Raw genomic sequence first — 24353 nt, 5'->3', positions numbered from 1 at the left:
TAGGGGTCCAGTTTTATTCTTTTTCATGTGGATATGCAGCTTTCCCAAAACCACTTATTGAGAAAATTATCCACTCCTGTAGATTGCATTCATTAGTATGGACATTTTAACAGTATTAATTCTTCTAATCCATGAACACAGAGTATCTTTCCATTTATTTGTGTTTTCTACATTTTGTTTCATCATTTTTTTATAATTTTCAATGTACAGATCCTTCATCTCCTTGGTTATGTTTTTTCCTAAGTATTTTATTCTTTTTGATGCTATTGTAAATGGGATTGTTTCCTTAATTTTTCTTTCTAATAGTTCATTGTTAGTGTACAGAAAAGCAACTGATTTTTGTATGTTGATTTTGTATCCTGCAACTTACTGAATTCACTTATTAGTTCTAACAGTATTTTGGTGGAGTCTTTAGGGTTTTCTGTAGATAAGATCATGTCATCTGCAAACACAGACAATTTTACTTCTTTTCTGATTTGGGTGGCCTTTATTTCTCTTTCTTGCCTAATTGCTCTGGCTATGACTTCCAGTACTGTGTTGAATAAAAGTGGTGAGAGTGGGCATCATTTTCTTATCCATGATCTTAGAGGAAAAGTGTTGAGGTTTTCACCATTGAGTATAATGTTAGCTTTGGGCTTGTCATATATGGCCTTTATTATTTTGAGGTACATTTCTTCCATACCCAGTTTGTGGAGAGTTTTTATCATGAAAGGATGTTGAATTTTGTCAAGTGCTTTTTCTGCATCTATTGAGATGATCATATGATTTTTATCCTTCATTTTGTTAAAGTGGTAGGTCACATTTATTGCTTTGTGTATGTCAAACAATCCTTGCTTCCCAAGAATAAATCCCACCTGATCATAGTGTATGATCCTTTTAATGTACTGTTGAGTTTGGTTTGCTAATATTTTGTTGAGGATTTTTGCATCTGTATTCATTAGGAATATTGGCTTGTAATTTTCTTTTCTTGTAGTGTTCCTCTTTGTCTCTGGTATCAGAGTAGTGCTGGCCTCATAAAATGAGTTCAGAAGTGTTTACTCCTCTTGTGCTTTTTGGAAGAGTTTGAGAAGATTGGTATTAATTGTTCTTTAACTGTTTGGTAGAACACCAGTGAAGCCATCTTGTCCTGGGCTTTTCTTTGTTGAGAGGTTTTTGATTACTCATTCAATCTCCTTACTAACAATTGGTCTGTTCAGATTTTCTGTTTCTTCATGATTCAGTCTTGGTAGGTTGTACGTTTCTAGGAATTTGCTGTTTCTTCTAGGTTATCTAATTTGTAGGGGTATAGTTGTTCATGGTAGTTTCTTATGATCCTTAGCATTTCTATGTTCAGTTGTAATATCTGCTCCTTATTTATTTGAGTCTTCTCTTTCTTTTTCTTAGCTTAGCTAAAGGTTTGTCTATTTTGCTTATCTTTTCAAGAAAACAGCTCTTACTTTCATTGATCTTTTCTATTGTCTTTTTTGTCTCTATTTCATTAATTTCTGCTCTGATCTTTGTTATTTCCTTCCTTCTGCTAACTTTGGGCTTAGTTTGTTCTTCTTTCCCTAGTTCCTTGAGGTGTTAAATTAGCTTGTTTATTTGAGAGCTTTCTTTTTTCTTAACGTAGGTGTTCATCACCATAAACCTCCTTCTTAGAACTGCTTTTGCTGCATCTCATAAGTTTTGATATGTTATGTTTCCATTTTCATTTGTCTCAAGATATTTTTTCAAGTTTTTTCCAGTTTTATTGAGGTATAATTGACATATAACATTGTATAAGGTGTGCAACATAATGATTTGATATATGTAAGTATTGTGAAGCAATTATCACGAGTTTTGTTAAAGTCCATCACCTCACTTAGTTATAATTTTATTTTCCTTGTGATGAGTCAATGTATGTTTTTAGTTTCTCTTTTGATTTCTTTTTTGACCCGTTGCTCAGGAGCATGTTGTTTAATCTCCACATATTTGTGAATTTACTAGTTTTTTTCTTGTGATTGATTTCTAGTTTCATACCATTGTGATTGGAAAAGAAGCTTGATCTACTTTCAGTATTTTAAAATTTATTAAGATTTGTTTTGTGGCCAAACGTATGATCTATCAGATACTTTCCATGTATACTTGAGAAGAATGTGTATTCTGCTGCTGTTGGATAGGCTGTTCTGTAAATGTCTGTAGGCCCCATCTGGTCTAACATGTAGTTTAAGTCAAATGTTTCTTTGTGGATTTTAAATCTGGATGATCTATTCATTGTTGAAAATGGAGCATTGAAGTCCCCTGCTATTATTGTATTGCTGTCTATTTCTCCCTTCAGATCTATTAATATTTGCTTTATATTTTTAGGTGCTCTATGTTGGGTGCAGAAATACTTACAGTTATTATATCCTGTTGATAAATTGACCCCTTTATCATTATGTAATGACCTTCTTTGTTTCTTGTTACTGTTTTTGGCTTAAGTCTATTTTTTTCTGATATAGGTGCAGCTACTCTGCTTTCTTTTGGTCTCTATTTCCATGGAATATCTTTTCCCATCCTTTCACTTTCAATCTATGTGTGTCCTTAAAGCTGAAATGAGTCTCTGGTAGGCAGCATATAATTGGGCCTTTTTTTTTAATCCATTCAGCCACTTTCTGCCTTTTGAGTGGAGAATTTAGTCTATTTACATTTAAAGTAATTATTGGTAGGTATAGACTTACTATTGCAATTTTGTTAATTGTTTTCTGGCTGTTTTGTAGTTCCTTTGTTCCTGATTTGATGGTTTTCTGTAGTGGTATGCTTTGATTCCTTTCTCTTTATCATTTGTGTATCTACTATAGGTTTTTCTTTTGTGGTTTCCATAAGGCTTACACAAGACATCGTATAGTTATAATAGTCTATTTTAAGCTGATAACAACTTAACTTTGAATGCATACAAAAGCTCTACATATATACTTTCCCCCACCTCAACATTTTATGTTTTTGCTATCACAATTTGCATCTTTTTATATTGTGTATCCCTCAATAAATTATTGTAGTTATTTATTTTTAATACTTTTGTCTTTTAACCTTTATACTAGAATTATAAGTGATTTACCTGTCACCATTATTAGAGTAGTCTGAATTTAACTATATATTTACCTTTACCAGTGGATTTTTTCTTGTGTTTTCATGTTACTAATTAGTGTCCTTTTGTTTCAGCTTGAAGAACTTCCTTTAACATTTCTTGTAAGACTGGTCTAGTGATAATGAACTCCTTCAGCTTTCGCTTGTCTGGAAAACTCTTTATCCCTCCTACAATTCTGAAGGACAACTTTGTCCTGTAAAGTATTCTTAGTTGGTGGTTTTTTCTTTTGAGTATGTCATCCTACTCTGTTCTGGCCTGCCAAGTTTCTGCTAAAAAATCTGCCGATAGTCTTACGGAGGTTCCCTTGACAAGTAACAAGTTGCTTTTCTTTTGCTGCTTTTAAGATTTTGTCTTTGTCTTTAACTTTTGACAGTTTAATTACAATGTATCTCAGTGTGCATCTCTTTAGTGTCCCAAAGAGGAGGCATGCAGTCAGCCTAGATGCAGGCTGATTAGAAGCTGGACCCTCAGGCAGCAGCTGAGAAAGTATGCTGTCAAACCCCTTCCAGGGAGAAACTGGGAGATGGGTATATTTGTCTGCTCCCTGAGTGCTGAGCCTGGGTGTTTAGCTGTTGAGGGGATGATCCTGTGCCTGTTTAAAAACTGAGTCTTTGTTTGTTATAGTCCTGTTGGAGTTGTGAATGCAAGCCCCATTTACAATTAGAACTGGGTGATTTGAGGGCCCATCCCTTGGAAGGCAGCCATAAAGGTTGGGGCGCTAGATGTGTGTACAAGCTCCTTCCAGGAAGATACAGGCAACTTGGTTTTGTTGTTGGAGTGAGAAGGTAGGCTCCAGGGAGAATCACAGTCATCCCCTAGATGCATGCTAATTAGAAGCCTGATCCTCAGGCAGTGGCTTGTTAAGTATGCAGTGGAACCTCTTCCAGGGAAAGACTGGGAAATGGGTGTTTTTGCCTACTCCCTCTGCGCTGAGCCCTGGGGGGAAAGCCACAGTGAGTGCTCATGCACACAACCATTAACAACAGCTTCTTTGTCTACTACAATCCAGTGGGATTCATGAATACAAGCCCCTGTTGGCTATCAGGGCCAGGGATCTGGTGGCTTGTCCTGCCAGTGGCAGCCAGCACAAAAGCTATGGCCCAGACATGTGTACAAACTCCTTCCAGAGAGATGCTGATAACCCGGTTTTATCACTGGAGCAAGCCTAAGGGAGAAGGTGGGGCTCCAGGCAAGGTTCCAGTCAGCTCTTAAATGCATGCTAATTAGAAGTCAGATCCTCAGGCACCAGCTTGTAAAGTATGCAGTCAAATTCCTTCCAAAGAAAGACTGGGAGATGGGCATTTTTGCCTGCTCTTTCTGTACTGATCCTTGGGGGAATAGCCGCAGTGAGCGCTCTTGTGCCTGTTAAGAGCTGCTTCTTTGTTTGCTTTAGTTCTGTGGCTTGTGGGAACCCAAGCCCCATAGGCTTTCAGAGCTAGGTGTTTTGGGAGCCCATCCCTCGGGTAGGAGCCTTAAAAGTTGGGGCACTTTTAAAGTGTGCAGTCCAAACTGTTCTCTCCTCAGGGAGAAGCTGGGAGTTGGGAGTTCCCGTCAATGGTATGATGCTGTGCCAGGGGTGGGGTTTATGGTGAGAGTGTGTCTCTGCCTTTCCTACCCAATTCGATCTGAGAATTTTCTCAGTTGCCTGATGTGTAGGAGTCACTCAGCTAGTTTCCGGATTTCCTTGAGAGGGAATTACTCCACGTGTAGCTGTAGATTGGTGCATCCATGGAAGAAGGGAAATTCAGGAGCCTCCTGTGTCGCCATCCTGGTCTGGAGTCACTCTAGGCTTATTTAGTATAAATAAATTGGGTGAAAACATTATCTGCTTTAGATTCTGGATACTAATGACACTTAGTAAATGACTTTGGGCAAAAAGTTAGTCATAGCTTTGAAGGCAGAAATCAGCAGGAAAGGATATTCTGTGGATTTTTTAGTGAAGTTTTTAGTGATGTAAAGACAATTCACTGTTCAACAAAATGTGAAATCAGCAATTTTTACTTTATTCATTTACTTTAGATTATGCTTACAGTGACATCCACTGAACTGCCACAAGCACATAGGAATCATAACTATGTCAGACCAACAATCTATCTAGTTTATAATTCATCTTCAGTAGTACATCAAAAGGATTATTTTTTCAGAGGATATTGGTTGCTTCTCTGATGATAACCTCCAAACACAGGAGGGTAACATCTGTTAACTTGGCATAGTGATAAACAAATGGCAAGCAATAAGATATATTAGAATATATGAGGCAGCCATTGGGTGTAAAACTAATTTGGCCTGACCTTGTTTTTCCAAAAGGGCCTGGTGTGGCTGTTGAGCATGCATTGTATATCTGCTTTAAGAATTTGCTATGTCCCGAAGACAAGAACAATGCCCTTAAGATAAAGATACAAATTCCCCCACATTGGCATTTCCTTAAAGATAAGCATCTCTCCCTAAGCTAGGAATTGATTGCTACACCCACCCTGTGACCACCCCCCTCAAGACAACAGACCTGCTACCTGCTGTGTGAATAGCTCTGCTGTGCCAGCTAGGCAATCTCATGTCTGTTGTAAAAGGGACATTCCTATCATATGTGATGTATGCTCTTTGTTCCAGGACAGTATATAACTACTTTGTACACCCCACTTCTTTGATGCCCTTCCTTCCTTGGGGAAGGAAGGCCCTGGGCTAGCCCTCAGATCTGGCTCATAATAAACTCACCCCAATTTTTATTTATAGATTGGTTATGGATTATTTACATCGACAATAGTAACCTGTAAAGCAGCTAGCACCCCCATCATCTATCTATATAGTGAACAGATCACTTGCTTAATGATACTTACCAAATCTATCTCCAGTTCTGATTTCTCTCCTGAACTCCAGGGCTCAGTTGGCTTGTGAGTAGCTTCACGTGGTAGTCCCATAGGTACTTCCAAATCAACATATCCAGCTGAATTAAGCCATAATCTCTCCCCTTTACTCTCATTCCTGGAACTATCTTCCTCTCAATGAATGAATGGCACTGCTTAGACCCACTTGCGTAAGCCAGGAAGGAGACTCTCATTTGAGCCTCCTTTCCCTTCCTCATCCCACCTTTCCCTCCTTTCTAGCGATGACCAGGCCTACTGGTCCCCCTTGGTCTAGTGCATCTCCATCCTCACAATCACTTGGTATCAGTGTCTCATCATCTACTATAGCAGTGTGTTTATTGGTCTCCCTGACATTCAAATGGCTACCAGAATGATCTTTTGAAAAAACATCTTATCATGCCAGTGTTTATAATTCTCTAAGTCAAAATCTAAATACCTTATCATTTAATACAAGGCCTTTTAAGATCTTTCAGCCTCATCACCCAGAACTCTCTTCATTCACCCATATATCACTATTAATATACACATCTTATGCTTTGGCAGGACCAAATATTCTACTTCCTCAAATCTTTCCTTTTGTTTATCCTATAACTAGTTCTTTTATATATTCTTTTTTTCCCCCACTAACTTCTTTCAGTATTTTTTCTTTATCTTTGATTTTCTCTAGTTTGAAAATGATACACCTAAGTGTAGTGTGTTTTTGGCATTTATCCTGCTTGGTGTTCTCTGAGCTTCCTGGATCTGTGGTTTGATGTCTGACATTAATTTGGTGAGATTATTGTTCAGATATTTCTTCTATTCCTCTCCTCTCCTTCTGGTATTCCCATCATGTGTATGTTACACCTTTTGTAGTTGTCCCACAGTCCTTGGATATTTTATTCTGTTTTTTTTTTTTTTTCAGTCTTTGTTCTCTTTGCTTTTCAGTTTGGAAGCTTCCTCTTGATATATCTTCAGGCTCTGAGATTCTTTCCTCAGTTGTGTCCAGACTAATAAGCTGATCAAGGGCATTCTTCATTTCTGTTATAGTGTTTTTTTATCTGAAGCATTTCTTTTTGGTTCTTTCTTAGGATTCCTACAACTCTGCTTACATTGCCCATCTGTTCTTGTGTACTCTCTAGTTTTATTCATTACAGCCCTTAGCATATTTATCATAGTTGTTTAAAATTCCCAGTCTGATAATTCCAACATCCCTGCCATGTCTGGTTCTGCTACTTGCTCTGTCTCTTAAAATTGTGGGGTTTTTTTTGCCTTTTAGTGTGCCTTGTAATCTCTTCTTGATAGCCAGACATGATATGTACCCGTAAAAGGAACTGCTGTAAATAGGATTTTTGTAATGTGGTTGTAGGTGTCGGGGGAGGGGAAGGATCCTGTGATTAGGTCTCAGTCTTTTAGTGAGCCTATGCCTCTGGACTGTGAACTTCACAAGTGTTTCTCAGTTTTTTCTCCCCCTCAGGTGGGACAGGATAGCTAGAAAGGGCTGGAATTGGGTATTTCCCTTCCCCAGGTTAGTTAGGTTCTGATAATACCCCAGCAGGTTAGGCTCTGATCAACTCCTTGAGAAGAAGAGTGGTGCATTTCAAAATGGTTCCTTTTCTCTTCCCACTGCCGGAAGCACAAAGGATTTTTGTTTGATATTTACTGTGAGAACCAGTTCCAGCTCCTGGAAGTAAAACTCACAAAAAGTGTTGGGGGGTGCCTCTACGACTGGGTCCCCTCAGAGTTTTTAACAGTCAGACTTGCCCTCACTGAGCCTCTGGCAATTGCAGTTTCAGATTTTCCTACACAGATTTCTGTGGCAGTTTTCACTCATGAATCGCTGCTCCAGGAAGCCATGTGTCCCTGTATGCACCTGTCTGTCTCTCTAGTCCTGGGGACCAGCAGTTTTCCCTGTGTCATCACCTCTCTTATGGATCCAAGAGAGTTATTTATTTTTCGGACTGTTCAAATTTTTACTTGTTAGGATAGAGTGGTACCTTCCAAGCTCCTCATGTGTTGAGCCAGAAAACTATTCTAATAATATCCCAGAAAATGATAAATAAGTTCATTTTTACACTGTCTGAATGCATCGTGATTTTATCAATTCAACTTTATCTTCTCTCTGTCTTCGTCATTTCTGTCTGAAGGAGCCCATAATTTTTTAGCCACTTGGAACCATTGCCAAGTCTTCACCTACAACCTAACTGTATCTCAATCATGATAAATATGGTAACTTCTTATCAGGGAAACCACCATTCCTTACTTCTTCACCTGCCCCTCCACTTCTCAGTATCCCACCAATACAGATAAAATCTGTCATTTGTCCATACTAGAGGAATACTGAGGATGCATCTGATAAGAGAAAAGAACACAGATCTAGCCCAGCACACATACCCATGTCCCTTCTTATATGCTCTATTCAGCATCCACATGATTACCCTCAGGACTTTATTTCTCTCCACTCCCAGGAGATTCCTGAGTGGAGGATAGTGTATAAGAGGAGAGAGCAGGGATTTTGGCGCTCACTCACCTCTGAAAGAGCTCTCTGCAGCACACATAGGTCTCATAGGTTCTATTGGTGAAAACTGTGTTTAGGAAGGAGACACAGTCAGTTTCAGCTCCCCTGGGGACGTAGAGGATTCCTGGATAAAGGAGACAGAGATACTAAGGGGAAGATTTTACACATGTTCCTTAAGGTTCCTAATTCTTTGGGTGTGAACTGAGAACATTGTAGATTAGTTGCCTTTTCTATGCATCTGTGAGATGGATGGTTAAATCAATATTCTGAGAGAGATCTTGTCAGGATCTAGGTGAGCGATTCTGCCAAGAGACTAAGCTAAGGCACCTACCTGCCACACAGGCACTGATAAGGGATACACAGGCCCCTGTGAGGAGGGCGCTGATCACAACCTTGGACAAGTCACTCTTCCGGTTGGGTACAATTGATGCTGCAGACAACAACAACAAAATAACATGATCTCCTCCCCACCAGGCAATCAGTATATCCCATGAGCCCCCATTTAGAAGAATGCAGAGGAACAAAACACAGCAGGTGAATAGCATCCTTACCACCAACCACGAGAGGCTGGCCAATGGTACCCTAAGAAGTGTCTATATACATTAGTCCTGAGAGGTCACTAACACAGACATTCCCCAGGTCAAAGTGTGTCTGACCCGGACTTCAGTGGTTCTGTAAACACTCCCAAGGTGTATCTGGATCAAGCAAAGCTCTGGGCTGTTCTGGACAGATGTTCATTAGTTGGGATCTGCACTCTCAAGCTGGGGCCAGAATTCGAGGGACTATTTTGAGCCAGAGGGATACGGAGGGCAAAATTCACCTAAGCCTTAGCTACATGATGCATATCCCGCTACTAGAGGGCAATCTCACAATCAGACAGTAGTCAGGCATCAGAATTAGAATAATACAGACATGTGTTTAACGGAACAGAAAAAGATAAACTGAAAGGAAATGGTTTCACCTTTAAATTGTTCAATCAGCTACCAAATAAATCAACTTAATGATTTTACCCCAGAATATGAGTGCCACAAAAAAGGGACACACCGAGCTGTATTTCTTCTTATTTTCCATTTCTGACTTGAAGCTTCTAAACTCTTGGAATCTGCTAGTCATTCTCCCTGCCCCTGGCCTCAAGGACAGTTCCACTTTCCTCATATTACTTCCGCGAGGCATCACCCACATTCAGCAATGTCTTCAGCTGTCTAAATGTATCTGTGTCTGCTTCAGATACTCACTCCGCCCACACCTAGTGACTTGTATCTTTTAATGCAGCAGTTCACCCACTCGCTGTTACTCTCTCTCTGACCTATATGTCTGCTGTTGTTTTTTAATCTTTGGATTCCTTGTGCAACTCGTACTTCTGTGACAACAACTGGTGAGCAGCCTAATTTCATAAAGTACCTTCACTACCGAATAGAAAACAAAATAGCTTTACTTATGTATGTACTATGCCCATTTAACAGCAAAATAAAATCATTATAATCTTCTTCATAGGGGAAATAAAAATAAAATTGGTATTTTGGGGCCGCAGTCAAAAGGAAAAAATGTAACAGAAGTTGAGATTATAAACCCAGCCTGGGCTCCTTGCACAGCCAGGTAGCGTGGTTGCCTTAACTCCCAAGCAACTGCCGCCTGAGAGGGTCCATTTCACATCAGCTTCTCAATCTGGGCTCAAGTTGTACTGAAGCACCAGGACTGCCCACTGCAGAAGCTGGGATCTGGCTGGCTTATTGGGTATCTAAGAAAATGAATGAACTCACTCAAGCCTCCCAGTGTGATTCCTATGGAACTAAGATTGGCAAATCCACAGAGTGAAAATGTTGTAATGATTTCGGCTCTCACCTAGGGAAAACAAGAATAAATAAGTAAATAAACTCAGTCTCACGTGTGCAGTCATGTAATCATGATAGAAGTTCCAGAGTACTTGGAACCCCCAATGTTGTCCACACTACCCTAAGGAATGTGGAAAGGATGCTCAGAAAATAATTGCTCCCTGAGTTATCACAGGAATAATGATATGGAAAGCACCATGGGCCTCTCTGCCCAACACTCTTCTTGTTGAAGCCTATGAATAAGAAGAAGACCTAGGAGTGAGAATGATTGAGAGGGAAAAGACAGAGGAAGAGTGAAAAGGAGATCAATTTATAGCAATTTAAACTTAGAAATGAATAAAGGGGTCTTAGACCTTCAAAAATTGTGTGCATGGGGCCAGCCCTGTCAGGTAGAGGTTAAGTTCATGTCCTCCACATCAGCAGCCCAGGATTCGCCAGTTCGGATCCTGGGCACAGACCTATGCACCACTTGTCAAGCCATGCTGTGGCAGGTGTCCCACATATAAAATAGAGGAAGATGGGCACAGATGTTAGCTCAGGGCCAATCTTCCTCAGCTAAAAGAGGAGGATTTGTGGCAGATGTTAGCTCAGAGCTAATCTTCCTCAAAAATAAATAAAAAAAATAAAATAGTGTGCATGGGGCCATGCCATGGCCGAGTGGTTAAGTTTGCGCACTCTGCTTCGGTGGCCTAGGTTTCACAGGTTCGGATCCTGGGTGCAGACCTAAACACCACTCATCAAGCCATGCTGTGGTGGCATTCCCACATAGAAGAACTAGAATGACTTACAACTAGAATATACAACTATGTACTAGGGCTTTGGGAAGAAAAATTTTTTAAAAAGAGGAAGATTGGCAACAGATGTTAGCTCAGGGCCAATCTTCCTCACCAAAAAGCATACCTTAGAAAAAAAAAAGCAGTGTGCATCCTGGACTACCCCAACTGTAAAGACCCAACAAGTACTTTATAGAGAGAAGTAGAGTATGAGGAAGGACTGGCACACAGACCTCAGGGCAGCGTGGGCACTGGAGCTAAGCTTGTTCGTAGTTAGGCCTAGGACACTGGGAAGGGATCTGTGGGTGTGAACCAACTTCTGTGTAACACTTTCTGTCTGCCTACAGACTATTTATGCTCTTCTGAATCGTCACTTACAGAAATCCACTGTTTCTCGCCCCCAATCCATTCTTCTACTCCAGAGAGACGTTTGTTCTTGTATTGAGACAGTTGCTGATAGGCCACAAACTCATTTGTGAAGAACTTGATCCCCACCATCTCAGCCACTATTGGGCAATCTGCCCACTCTACACCCATCATGAAAACCATGGGCCTTAGGATATAGGAGCAGATGACCTGGGTGAAAGAAAGAGATATCTCAGGAAAAGGAAGAACAAATAGCACAGGTCAGGAGCCAAGGACTTTCTCTGGAGCCTTGCCTCAGTCTCCTCCACCCTTCTATCCATGATCTCTCTTAGCTCACTGTGGGTCAGGAGGACAGGCACAGTTCAAGGACTACTTAACCACACCCTAGAGGACAGCCCAACAAATGTAATCCTTTACCTGGAAAGTGAGTCCCTGTATGTCTACCAGTTCCCCTAGCCAGGAGAGAGCAGCATTGATGAAGGCCAACACAGCCAAAAAGGCAATCAGATTGGCTGCTACATTAGCAGCAAGGCCTATGGCATCTGTGGCTCCACTGCTGGCAGCTTCCAAGATATTCTTCTCTTTCCTGTGGTTATTGGGCATAGGGGAAGAATACGGTGTCTAGAGTAGTCTCAGACCCTCAGAGAAGAGAAATACCACTATGCAAGAGTACAGAGGAAGAGTGCAAGACCAGCTCAAGAGGTGATGGGGGTTCTTTAGTGACCCTTCTGGTGGAATTATACTGAAGCAGTATCAGATTTAACTGCCATGGAATAACACTGACACCAAGGACAGAGGATATGGGTATGCAGAAGACAGAGGCAGGTGGGAGGGTTAAACAAGAGGAGAAAATCCACATGATTAGCTAGAGGCTGAGGTAGACAAGAGGGGATATGGAATCGTATTATTCCTTCTCCAAGAGACTTGAAGCCTCTGCCACCACAGCACCACCACTCTTGACTCTGCACCTGACATCACCATCTCCCAATTATATGCCTCATTGGACTCACCCACGGGGCAATTTTACCCCCTCCTCATTCTTGAACTTGGACTCCTCCACTTCTGGATACACGAGCTTTGACAAGGCAAGAGCAGAAGGGGCAGCCATCACAGAGGCAGAAATCAAGGATGACACGTCAATCTGTAAGGCCAGACCTAGAAATCAGCATCTGTAGAACCCAGACTTGGGCTCACCCAAGTGTGATCAAACAAACTATGCCTACCCCGAAGGATATGAAGCTTCCCAACACAGTGCCCGAAATGGTGGCAAACCCTCCAGTCATCACAGCATGGATTTCGGAGAGCGTCATATCTGCAAGGTATGGTCGAATGAGCAGAGGTGCCTCTGTCTATAAACAAGGAGAAACGAGTCAGATTCAAGAGGGTGTGACTCCCCACCCCAGAGTGCCCACCCTGGCCCCTGGGACACTCCCCTCCAGTATGAGTGCCCTTCGAGCACTGAGCTTTGTTCTCAGGCCCTCCCAGCATCTGCCTCACTCCTTCTGGCACCTAATCATATCCTGGCTGGTATTGTTCTCATCTGTTTTCATATGTGTTTGTCTCATTTATTTACATTTTAAAATGCTATAGAAGAGAAATGGTATACTTCTTTTGTATGTTCTCAATGTCTAAAACCACATACTTAATGAATGACCTTATGGAGTACAGTGCACTTACTGAGTACATATTAGTTACTTAAAAAGTATTCATTAAAAAATTGCAAATAGATAACTGAAGCCCAAAGTTGATGAAAGAATCAAAAGAAATAATGTTTGTGGAAATGTTATGAAATTAAGAAGACACAACCATGTAAACTGTATCTAGCATCGACCTAAGATAATATTATCTATCATGTAATGAGTGACAACTATGTGCCTACTGCTGTACCAGATGCTAGGGTCTTTAATATGAATAAGGCAAAATTCCTACTCTTAGGAGCTTGTAGTCAGGCAGAAGAAACTAAGCTGATTATGGATAATTTCAGCAAAATGTGAAGTGCTGTGATTGAAGTATGCAGAAGTACTCTGAGAACGTTTCAGAAACAGTTAATCAGCCTAGGGCTTTGCAAGAGAAAGACCTCAATACTAATTCCTTTTTAATTTGACAAGCCATTGTCCCTAACATGGAGCTGCTCAGGTAGTAGCATATATGGATTACTTACTCCATATAGACATATGGATCAAACAAGTATTATGGGGAAGAGCCTTGGTGTTAGCCTTGAGCAAGGTAAGCTATTACATTCTTAGAGACCCTGGAAAACAAGGGTCACAGGGAGAAACCAGAATATAGAGCAAACATCCTGCATAGTCCCTGAACAGGGAGAAGATTTAGACCAGGATGTTTCCCTGAATTCCTATGTAAGAAGTTGGATGGGTGATTAAGGATGTCCAAATTAAGTCTGCCAAGGTAAGTATTATTAGGCATGAAGAGTGAAAGCAAAGAGCTGAGTCCCCTTTGAGCTTCCAAATTTTCTTTCATCAGTGATTGGCTGCCCATACAATCTTCATTTATTTGACTTTTCAGAAGGAAAGCGTACTTTTCTCAACCTGTTTTCTGCCACACTCTCTGTTCCCCAGAGAAAAGAAGATCAGAAGGCCTCAGAGTACTTACCATACCCACAAAGATGTTTCCTGCCACAGCCAGGGTCTCTGTGGGGGTGGTGCCCATGGTGACTTGCAAAAACCAGGCGATCTAAAGGGATACAAACATCTACACCATTAACATTAGCAGGAATCTTGGAGAGTATCCAGTAAAAACCCTCCTTCTCTATTTTAGTGGTAAGGAAACTGAGGCCTAGAGAAGTAGAGTGGCATGCCTGAGGCCACAAAGCAAGTTACAAATAGAGCCTGGACCAGAACTCAGGATTCTAGGCTTCCAGAACAAGTAGACTAAAACTTGGTGTGAAATGGTAGTCTGGCTCATTTTCTCTCCCAGCTCTGCCCCTCACCCCACTAGAGCCTGGTCCTGGCCATCTAATATCAGGCATGCTTGAAAGAACTGCCTTTTCACACTGGTTCTAATGCTCTAGATCCTACATATGAGCATTTTTCCAAAATAAATGTAATCTTCATGCTTCTTGACAGATCACAAGATGAAGGCCCACCTCCTGACTGGTATAGGAGAATGACTCACCTTCTGAACTATCCACTGCACAAGGCCCAGGTAGTAGAGAATGGACATCATGCATCCAAAGAAAAGGATGATCGGTAAGGACTGTAATGAGAATGATGCGGCCACTGGTGAGATAGTACATTGACTGTGCTCGTGTATGCCATAAGTGGACTATGTTTCAGGCCTTGAAGGTAAATTTTCAGCATCCCAAGAGTAGCTGATACAGTGTAGATACTCAGTGGATGTTTAAACACAAGCTTTGTTATTAGTGCCATCAGTCAATTCTGACTCCTAGAAACCCTGTGTACAACAGAGTGGACCCCTGTCCAATCTTTTTGCACCATGCTCTCACCTTCCAGTGCTATATCAGACAATGCTCCATTGCTAGTCATAGGGTTTTCATGGCCAATTTTTTTTCCTGAGTGGCCAAGTCCTTCTTCCTAGTCTGTCTTAGTCTAGAAGCTCTGCTGAAACCTGTCCACCATGGGTTACCCTGCTGGTATTTGAAACACCAATGGCATAGCTTTCAGCATCACAGCAACAGACAGATGGTGTGGTTCCCACACCAGTAAATAAACCTGGTCCATGGCAGTGAGAGCACGGAATCTTAACCACAAGACCACCAAAACAAAAGCTAGTTTAGAAATAAATTTTAAATGTACTGCAAATCTATTATCCCATCAGTACTAATCCACAAGGTGATGTTTTCTGAGCCTTCCTCCCCAACCCCTATTTCATTCCAATTTCAGTATAGTAATGACCAAAGGGCAGGAGATTGATGCTGTTTCCTCTATTGATGGGATCAAGTCCTCTTCTCACGGTCAAATTGGTATATAGACTGGTTGATCTCTAGGACATACATTTTCATCCTGTGCTTTACACCTCCCTCCACACTGACCCTTGTTCTGGCCCATAAAACAGATATAACCTGAAAAGCAAAGACATTCTTGATCAGCGTATCCCCAAAGACAAAACTGGAGCCAGCCACAGTGTAGTTCAGGAAAATCTGAAAGAAAAAAAGATAGGGTGAACAAGAGCAAAACCAGGAAGGACACAAGGGAAGGTGGGATCAGCCTCATGCGTGATTAGTACCTACTGCTGCTACTTTGGCCTCCCTTTGACAGCATGGGGGCAAGCTGTGTCTTCATGAGCTGCTCACTGAATGACAGAGGACTCAGCAGTTCAGTTCTCTTTATTCATATGTTTAGTTGTATCCCAGTGGACTCTCTCCTTTCCCACCAGATCTCCTACCACCATCATTAACAAGACACAGCCCATTCTCCTCCTGCTTCCCCCAAATCTCTTTTCTATAGGGTTCTAAAAGAGCAAAGCCATCACATTCAGTTTCTCATACCTGAATCTGGTCTCCCAGCCATTGAAATGCATTAAATCCAGGATCAGTTCTGATGACCAAGATCCCAAAGACAAACTGAAGACCCAGACCCCAAAGCACTGTCCTCCAGGACACCTGGGATGGATAAGAACATAATTCCAATATGAGTTCTAAACCATATTTGTCCCTACCTGACTAGAGTTTTAAACATTGGTACACGTGCTCTGGGTGGAACCAACCTAAGATGTTAACAGTAAATCTGAGGTAAGATGGAGTAGGGAACACAGGGAAACAGGGCTGTGATATGCAAAGAGCCACATATGTCCATATGGTCCATATGTGTCTACTGGTTAGATAACACACGCACACATCCATATATATAAAAGTGTCATAAACCAATACTTTAATATTACTATGTGCAATGCAAGCCAATTCTCTATTGTATTCTGTTTTCTTTCTTTCCTTCTTTATTTTTTTCTTTTGTTCTTTCTTTAACACTGAACTAGATCCACAGAATTGATATCAAGGCACACTAATGGATGACAACCTAAAGTTTGAAAATAAGTGGTCTAGGTCCTCTAAGAACTTTAAAACTTCTCTTAGGAGCAAAATTGTCAAAGGGGCAAATTCCAGAGATGGTTAAGAACTTAGTTCTGTGCCTTTGTAATCAATACTTGACACATGCACTTTGTAATTAGTAACACGTGGCCCTTGGCTATGGGTTACTGTGCCCACCGTCGTATCCAAAACTCACTGCACTGTGGTGTTTGGAGCAGGCAAAGAGGATGAGGACAAACATGCAGATTCCTGCGAAGGAGATCAGCTGCTCTGGCCTTTGGGCTGTGTCTAGAGCCAGCCACAGGATAAGGCCGACCAAGGAGACTCCTGCAAACACCCTGAAGAAGGAACGCCAAGACCATGTCACTGACTCAGTGAATGAATAAAAAGTAATTAACTTTACCTCTAAAAATTAGTTCACCCAAGGATAAGTGAAATAATAAATTAGACACAGAGACGTATCTTGAGAATCATCCATCTGGTCGTTTCCTAGCTACCACCTCTCTCCCCCAACTCTTTGACTCACAGAATCAAGTTGAAAGAGTCCAATCTGAGGACACAAATCACATGACATCTTTTTTCTCAAGTTTTCATATCAGTAAGATGTGATATAAAGACTCATTCTTTAAGATTGTTCTAATGAATAACCAAAATATTAAAAAAAGAAAGAGGAAAACTATGCATGGTCTCCCATGGATCTCCACCCAATTTCCAACCACTTCAAGGGCAAGAGTAAAGGCTAAGCCACAAATCTACTACTTATGGTCTTGTGGTCCCTTCATGTACCAAACAAGCTTGATCAATACACAGACTGGTTTCCTCATGTCTGAGTATTGGAGTCATTTCAGTTCAAGGGAAAAGAATTAGAAGAGAGATCGCATATGAAAAGAAAACAAAAAGAGCACGTTGTCTATTGAAAGGCCTCAGGAACCACCACAACAACGACAACAAAAGGCATTACAGTTCAGAGTTGAACTTCAGAGCTGTCCTCATTGTGAACTCATCTCACTTAAAGTGAATAAAATCTGGCTTCCAGAACCCATCCTGCTAATGAATAAAGTCCTTTTACCCCCACCTCCTCAGTATCAAATAAATCAATGATCCAAAATTTAAGTTGTAGTCCCATGTGTTTCTCCAAATTATCACTGTTGCAAACATTCTTAACACCTAATTTCTGGTGTTTCTGGAGAATAGGCAGAAAAAAGGAACTATATGGAGAGTTTGAAAGTTAGCCTCTCACCCCAGGCCCATGATCAAAGGACACGTGCATGCCGTAGTTAATTAGATGAGCTGTGGCTGCTGCAGAATCCAGTTCAGTATACACTGAATGGTAAGTGTGAAATGTAAAAGACAGCAGTGGGTGTAGGAAGTCTGGAAGGCTAGAGGGGAAAAAGGCATAAAAATTATCAGGGAACTAAGGGAGACATATATGACCACCAAATCAATTTGCTAGGTTAACGCAGCTGCAAGCCTCTTTGTTCTGATTACTTCATTGAAGAAGAGTATGGTTTTTTCTTATTTCTGACATGAGCCTGACAATAAAGAGATTGCAAGTCTTCTCTGAAACTTAACTCCTCTTGCCCCCTGGCAATGTTGAGACACGAGGCTACTAGAAACTGAAGTCTGGTGCTCTGAGGCCTGTTGCTATTTGCTCTCTGAGTCTTGGTTTTGTAAAGTATAGGTGAGGGTCTGAGAGACAGCTCAGGAACTGTCAAAAGAGAAAAAGCAAAGTGCATTGGGATTTGGGACAAGTTGTGGGACCAGGGATACTGAGATTCTTATCTTACTCACCATTTCATCCAAAGCTTCAGGCAGGAGCTTTTAAAGGGCTTCAGACATGCTGTTAATTTTTCACCAAAGAACTTTTTCAGAATGTGGCAAACCAGGACGAAGAGCACCAAACAGGTGAGGACGAACAAGGCCAGTGCCCTCTGGAAATCCAAGATGCAAGCTGCCAGGAAGTAGGCAGCATAAGCTAAAAAGAGAAGTTACAGAGTAAGGAGCAGCAAGGCAGAGCTCCCCAGAGGCAAATGAAGCTCTAGTCATGAATGTCTGGGACTTAAAGCAAGAAAACCCTCCAGCAACCTTGCCTCCCAGCCCTGTCAGACGGAGCTGCAATTCTCAAGGCCAGGGTAGATGGCTAACTGTTCTCTGCTTGAGGATTCCCAAGGAGAGTCCAACTTAGTCTGAATCCTGCGTATCATCCCTTGTCTCTAATGAAATCTCACTCCCTTCTATTTTATCTGATATCCTCTTTCTGTTCCTTGGAATAGATTGGATGAGCATCCACCACTAGACTCTTCAAAAGTCATCTTTTTTCAAACTTTTATAACCCCTGTCATTTTAACTTTTCCTCTTGAGCAAAACCGTATAAACAAGGCTACTACTAGGAAGTACAACCATATGGTCCTCACTCCTTGGTTCCCTGACTCACCCCAAAATATAATTTTTGTTCTCACCATCCCAGCTGCCTCTAAAATTGACATCAAAGTCCCATATATCACTGATAGTATATTTTAACTATAGGTTTCCTGTCTTTTAAAAATATTTTATATCATTGATCTTACTAGTAAACCAGCAAATAGGTAATGTATTCTACAGACTTCTCTTGTAACGGCGACAAAGAACCATGCCCTGCATCAAATCAAGATACCAAAAAAGAGACAAACTGAAATTTTCTGAAATATTTAAGTCTATCAAATAGTACAGTTGTGAAAAATAGTTTATTCTCAGATTTTTATCATTCCTGGAAGTGCAACTCAATAATTATGATTCACCTTTAGGTAGTTAAGATCTGTATATCAAGTAGCCCTTTAGATCAGTTTGTGAATAAAGTTGCCTTCCATCTAGTAATCGTCTTGAGACAAGGTCACATTCCTAAAACAACTGTGTCTCTCACTTCTGTGAATTCTCAACGCCTCACCCAAACACAACAGGCTCAGCAGGATCTTCTTGAACAAGCCGGCATGTGTTTTGCAGAAACTTCTTGCCCTGGTGTAAGGTTGTAGGATCCTCCTGATAAGAACCCAAAAATTAAGATACAAAAATTACTCCATCCAATTTGTATCAATTCCAAGAACTTAGATTACCTAGCCTGAGGAAAAATTTTCTCTTAATCAATGAGGAAATTATTTAGCCAGGGAGATATCCAGTAGTGTTCCAGCAATGCCAGAAGGGCCGGATCAAACCTTGCCAATGGGCAGCAGGTGAGAACAACCCTACCCTAGCTGGACTAGCAATATCCTTGGTAATCTCCTCCCACAGAAGTAGACACTGGTTACATCAGGGAGAGACTTTTGGGACCTACTCCTTCCCTGTTCCCCAGGGACAAAGGATTGCTCAGCTTCCAGATTCAGAAAAGGACCTATTCTTCTGGGAGGCAGCTTTGACCAATTTTCTCTAAAAACATCACAAACTCATAATCCTGAACAGTCAATCAGATGTGCATTGACAGACCAGAAGGAAAGCACCACTACCCTCAAGAATCCTTGGGTGGACAGGGCCTGAGAGAAGATTCCCAGCAAGGAGGGCTATTCAAGTTTGACTTTAAAAACATTTATGCAGTGCTTTCTATGTCCTGGGCTCTTTCTACAAACTTTATGAATAGTAACTCATTGACTTCTCCTAAGAACTTTTGAAGTGGTTGCTATTATCATTCCCATTTTACAGATGTGGAAACTGGAAAACAGAGAAGTTGTATAACTTTTCCAAGGTCGTGGAAGCTGTAAGGAGCATAGACAGAATGTAAACTCAGGCAGTCTGGCTTCAGAATCTGAGCTCTTAACCATCATCCTATGCTTCATGTTACCTAGACCCCAGGTCCACCTGTCTCTGCCAATCCTAAGTATCCTCAGCACACTGCAGTCATGTGAGCAAAACGCTCTAATTTCCAAACTCTTGGAATCTCCAAAGAAGGTGAGCCCAGCAAGAAGCTCCCAGTTGGCCATAACACTGAGGCAGGATAGCTTAGCCAGGGCTAGGACTAGTTGCTAACTCCAAATGCCCTGAGGTCTTGGCTTAATTTCCATGGGTCTTTCTCCACTGCTGCCTCTCCCATCTAACATACTCCCTCTTCCTTATATATAGCCTTCTTTTCCACTCCTCCCTCCTTCTCCTCCTTATTTCACTTTCTGTAGGAGGCCCCACCCTGTGTTAGCTGAGTAGAGTGTGTATTATCAGATATAGGTAATCGGACAAAGGAAGAAACAATTTTTATCAACACCTAACTGAATCAATTCAAGAGGATACCTTAGGGTCACAAGACGCTGCTACCTTTCCATGCTTAATAGAGAAAATAATGAGTAAAAAAGGTTGCTTAGAGGTGTCAGTGTACCTGGAGGATGTCATCATTTTTGGAATATCGTTTGCAAAGCATATAAAGGAACTAATTTAATTTTAATCCTAGACTTCCTGTGTGTGCCAGATATCTTTGGGTCTACTGTCTGCCTTGCTCTGTGCCCTGGGAGTCTAACCCTGTGGACTACATCAATGAGCTCCCATGCCCTCTGGCTTATCTAGTTGGGTTCTACCAGGGGGTCCCAGAAGGAGAGCAGAGTGTTTGAAAAGACTGAGGTCAGTGTATTAAGGAGGTCTTCATTATCTGACTTTCCTTCTGGGGTCTCTTACATCTTGTCCCTTTGGGCCTAGGAATAGTAATGGTTCACTGCTTCTAGCCTCAGGTTTTTGCACTATCCTTTCTTGTGGTTCCACAACATCTTGCATACATCTTTGTGATGGTCTCTTTGTAAATAAACCCTTCTCTAATTATCCTAATTTAAGTATACCATCTGTTTCCTGTTGAGACATAAACCGATACACTAGGTGAAGCTGATTTAAAATTATACCCAGTCAAATGCTAGTTGAGCAAGGCCACTGCAAAATTAGAGGGGGCACGTACTACTTCAAGAATAAATATAAACCACATGCCTAGAAAAGACTTCTGCCATCACCTTGTAACCACATTCGACCATTTTCTGGAAACTAAAGTTCAGTGGGTACTACCAGAAATCAATTAAGAACACTCATTCCTACAAAACGCATTAACAACATGATCCTAGAATATCAAGTTGAAACTGGACCTCTGTTTTAAAAAATTAAAATTAAAAAAAAGAAAGCCATAAGGAGCATTCCAAAGAAAAAGAGAAAACAAGCTCTCACATTCTTTTAAGCCAATTGAGAAGCAGTGCATAGGGGCAGGTGAGCACGTGTTTGTGGTCTGGTATCCTACTTGGCCCAGGATCTTGCTAATACTACCAATCTCTTTACTTTACATAATGGTACAGTTTGAAGATTAGTAACTGTGTTTCATCTGGAAGCTGAATTTAGAAGAAATCTATCTGATAGATGGTGACACTTGATACCTTAGCCATAACTTGCTGCGAAGTATGTGCCCCCTGATAATTTCTCTAGGTGTATGTATGGGAGGCTTTCCAGACATGGACTAACAATAACCCTCTCACTTACATGCTTACTGCCCACAGCCTCACATGACAGGGCGAGAAAGAGTAGAGTAAAGGTGGTAGGTAGTGCTAGCTGAACATAATGTTAATGGGCACTACAGGTGCCTCGCAGCAAGGGTGTTTGTGCATTTTTCTCAGTGACCCTATCCACAAAATGTGTAAACTCTGCCAACTAAGGGATACAGAGCTATGGAAACTTCCAGGGTCTGGGGTACCATCATTTAGTGGTTAGAGTGGAAAGCTTAGGACAGCCTTCAGAAAATCCATCTCCAATAACTGTTGATGTTGTGGCCCTGGGTGAATCTTTGCTGCTCTAGCTTGAAGTAAGAACTAAAAGAAAGGTAATGAGTCAACCAGAACCAAATGATGGTCTGAGTAAAGGGCAAGGGCCTCCAGACAGAAGTGACTAGAATCTTTTCAAGGGGTCAAAGGTTTTACTTTGATGATGGCATAAAAAGAACTGGTCAGTGGGTACTGTACTGGGTACCACTTTGCCAGATTCAAAGTTATGTACACAACTGGTTTCAAACTGTATGGGTAAGGAGAGCTGGATGGTGTTGTATAGGGACTCAAGAAACATTACCAAAAGTATCCAAGGGAGAATGGTGATGAAATCTGAGAAGCAAAAGATTTTCAATAAGTCAAAGTGGAAAGCCAAATAGGAGTTGGAAAATCAGGGAAGGCAAAAGAAAGGTCTATCAGATGGAAGCTTGCAAATTTACTTCGGAGGCAGAGACTCTATGCACCTGGGGATGACCAGTTCTGAGAGCCATCAGCCCAGGTAGAGTGGGAAGGGAGCCTAAACCAGAACATAGCCAGGTGCTTAATTGCTGAGTGATGATGGGTGTATCTCCTTGGAGAAGAACTCTTCCTCCACATAGTAACCAAATCTCTGCTTGAGGTACCCATTTCAGACAGCAGAAAATGTCAGATCTTCTTCACACTAACATGGAGACCCAATGTCCAAGGTCCACAAAGTCAAGAAGGACCTATGTGGTGGGATTTCCAACTGGCCTTTCAACCCATCCTCAACTTCTTCCTTCCAGAACTCTTATCTCTCCAAGTTAGAAGTAGCAGTGGTTCTGACAGACAGCAGAATCTTCCCAGATAAGATGCTCTCTCTCATTAGGGAGAGTCATGACTCTACCTCCAATGGCCTTTTGGGGCCAGCCCTTGAGTTCTATTGTTAGCAAAAGTTTCTGCCAGTTTCTAGTATATGGTTAATGCCCATCATGGACTTCCTGTGCTGATACAATTTGCCCCTATTACACATTCTTTTATGATTTCAATAGGAATTTGAGGACAAGGGAGTTCTAGGTCCTTTACTTCTGAGAGCTGGTTCAGGCCCAAATGAAGAGGGAGAAAGGGTTCCCAGCAAGGATAAGCTGCCTAAAATTCTTCACTTGGGACTTGCATTGACAAGCAACATAGTCAGGCCCAAGATGCCCTTTCAGACCTCTTCCTGATAACTTGTACAACTCATATCCACTTACCTATCTTGCCATTCCCACCCATCCCTGCCAGGCTTACCACCATCCTCCCAGGAAGTAAGAACAGTTGCTCTGATGGGGCAGCCAGAAGAGACAGCAGACTTAGTAGGAGGAGTTGGAGAGCTAGGAGGAAAAGCAAAAAGAGGAATAATCTTTAAGAAGGAGGAGAAGTCAATGATATCCAATGATGTATAAAATCAGGTAGCATGGCAAATGAGAAGAAGATGCTAGGTTTGACTGTTGAGAGGTGACTGGTTCCCTGTGAGAGAGCCATTTACAGGAGAGTGACTGGGTGAAAGTGGAATTGCAGGGCATTGAGTGAGTGTGAGCATATAAGGACTACTTTTTCAAATAGTTTGCCTGTGAAGAAAAGAGAAACCAGACACTGTCTATTGAGCACATTTTACCAGGTACTGCAAGAGCTCATCAATCATCCTCCCCCAAAACTGCAAGCTTAATATTATTACAAGTTTATAAGCAAGGAAACTGAGCCTGCCAGCAGGTGGCAGAGTTAGGATTTGAAACCCAGATCTTTCCATTACTCCACGTGGCTTCTAATTAGAAATGTAAGACAAGAATTCCAGAGGGGCCCTTCCAGAATTCCAAAGTATGATTGCTAACAGAGTAGAGAAGAAGAAGTGGGGAACTATGCCTGTGAGTGTCGAAGAAGCTTTCACAAAAGAGAAGACAGATCAACTGATCTAAAAGGTAAAGGAGAAGTTTGCTAAGTGGATATGCTGCAGGGAGTTACATGAGAGGGTTGGGGTATCTCTAGAAGAGGAAAACCATACTTGAGTGAGCCTAGTATTTTGAAAGAACAGTATGATTTGCTGTTGCTAGGAAGCAGGGAGCATGTGGATGGATGGTGGGAAGAAAGCTAATAAAGAAGGACAGAAGCCAGGTCATGTAAATTATATGCCATGCTTAGGAATTTGGATATCATCTTGTAGGAAGTGGAGAGCCACTGAAGAATTTAAGCAAGATAATACTA

The 24353-nt window shown here is 41.4% G+C and overlaps 1 protein-coding gene across 1 annotated transcript in view; it reads right to left on the bottom strand.

Annotated features, from left to right (window-relative positions):
• Window positions 1-24353, bottom strand: part of SLC28A2 (solute carrier family 28 member 2) — a 51459-nt gene that overhangs the window by 3263 nt on the left and 23843 nt on the right. The window contains exons 4-17 of the mRNA XM_046653920.1: window positions 19337-19428; window positions 18205-18388; window positions 16610-16751; window positions 15877-15990; window positions 15451-15528; window positions 14544-14624; window positions 14022-14102; window positions 12635-12760; window positions 12422-12552; window positions 11829-11997; window positions 11424-11621; window positions 10201-10282; window positions 8772-8870; window positions 8453-8564 (exon numbers count right to left, since the gene is read on the bottom strand). Coding sequence (XP_046509876.1) covers window positions 8453-8564; window positions 8772-8870; window positions 10201-10282; window positions 11424-11621; window positions 11829-11997; window positions 12422-12552; window positions 12635-12760; window positions 14022-14102; window positions 14544-14624; window positions 15451-15528; window positions 15877-15990; window positions 16610-16751; window positions 18205-18388; window positions 19337-19428 — 1689 coding nt within the window. The remainder of the gene's footprint in view (window positions 1-8452; window positions 8565-8771; window positions 8871-10200; window positions 10283-11423; window positions 11622-11828; window positions 11998-12421; window positions 12553-12634; window positions 12761-14021; window positions 14103-14543; window positions 14625-15450; window positions 15529-15876; window positions 15991-16609; window positions 16752-18204; window positions 18389-19336; window positions 19429-24353) is intronic.

The sequence above is a fragment of the Equus quagga genome, chromosome 2 (genome assembly GCF_021613505.1).
Source record: "Equus quagga isolate Etosha38 chromosome 2, UCLA_HA_Equagga_1.0, whole genome shotgun sequence".
Lineage (NCBI taxonomy): Eukaryota > Metazoa > Chordata > Mammalia > Perissodactyla > Equidae > Equus > Equus quagga.
The sequence above is the reverse complement of the archived record's forward strand: the minus strand, read 5'-3'. Positions and strand labels throughout refer to the sequence as shown.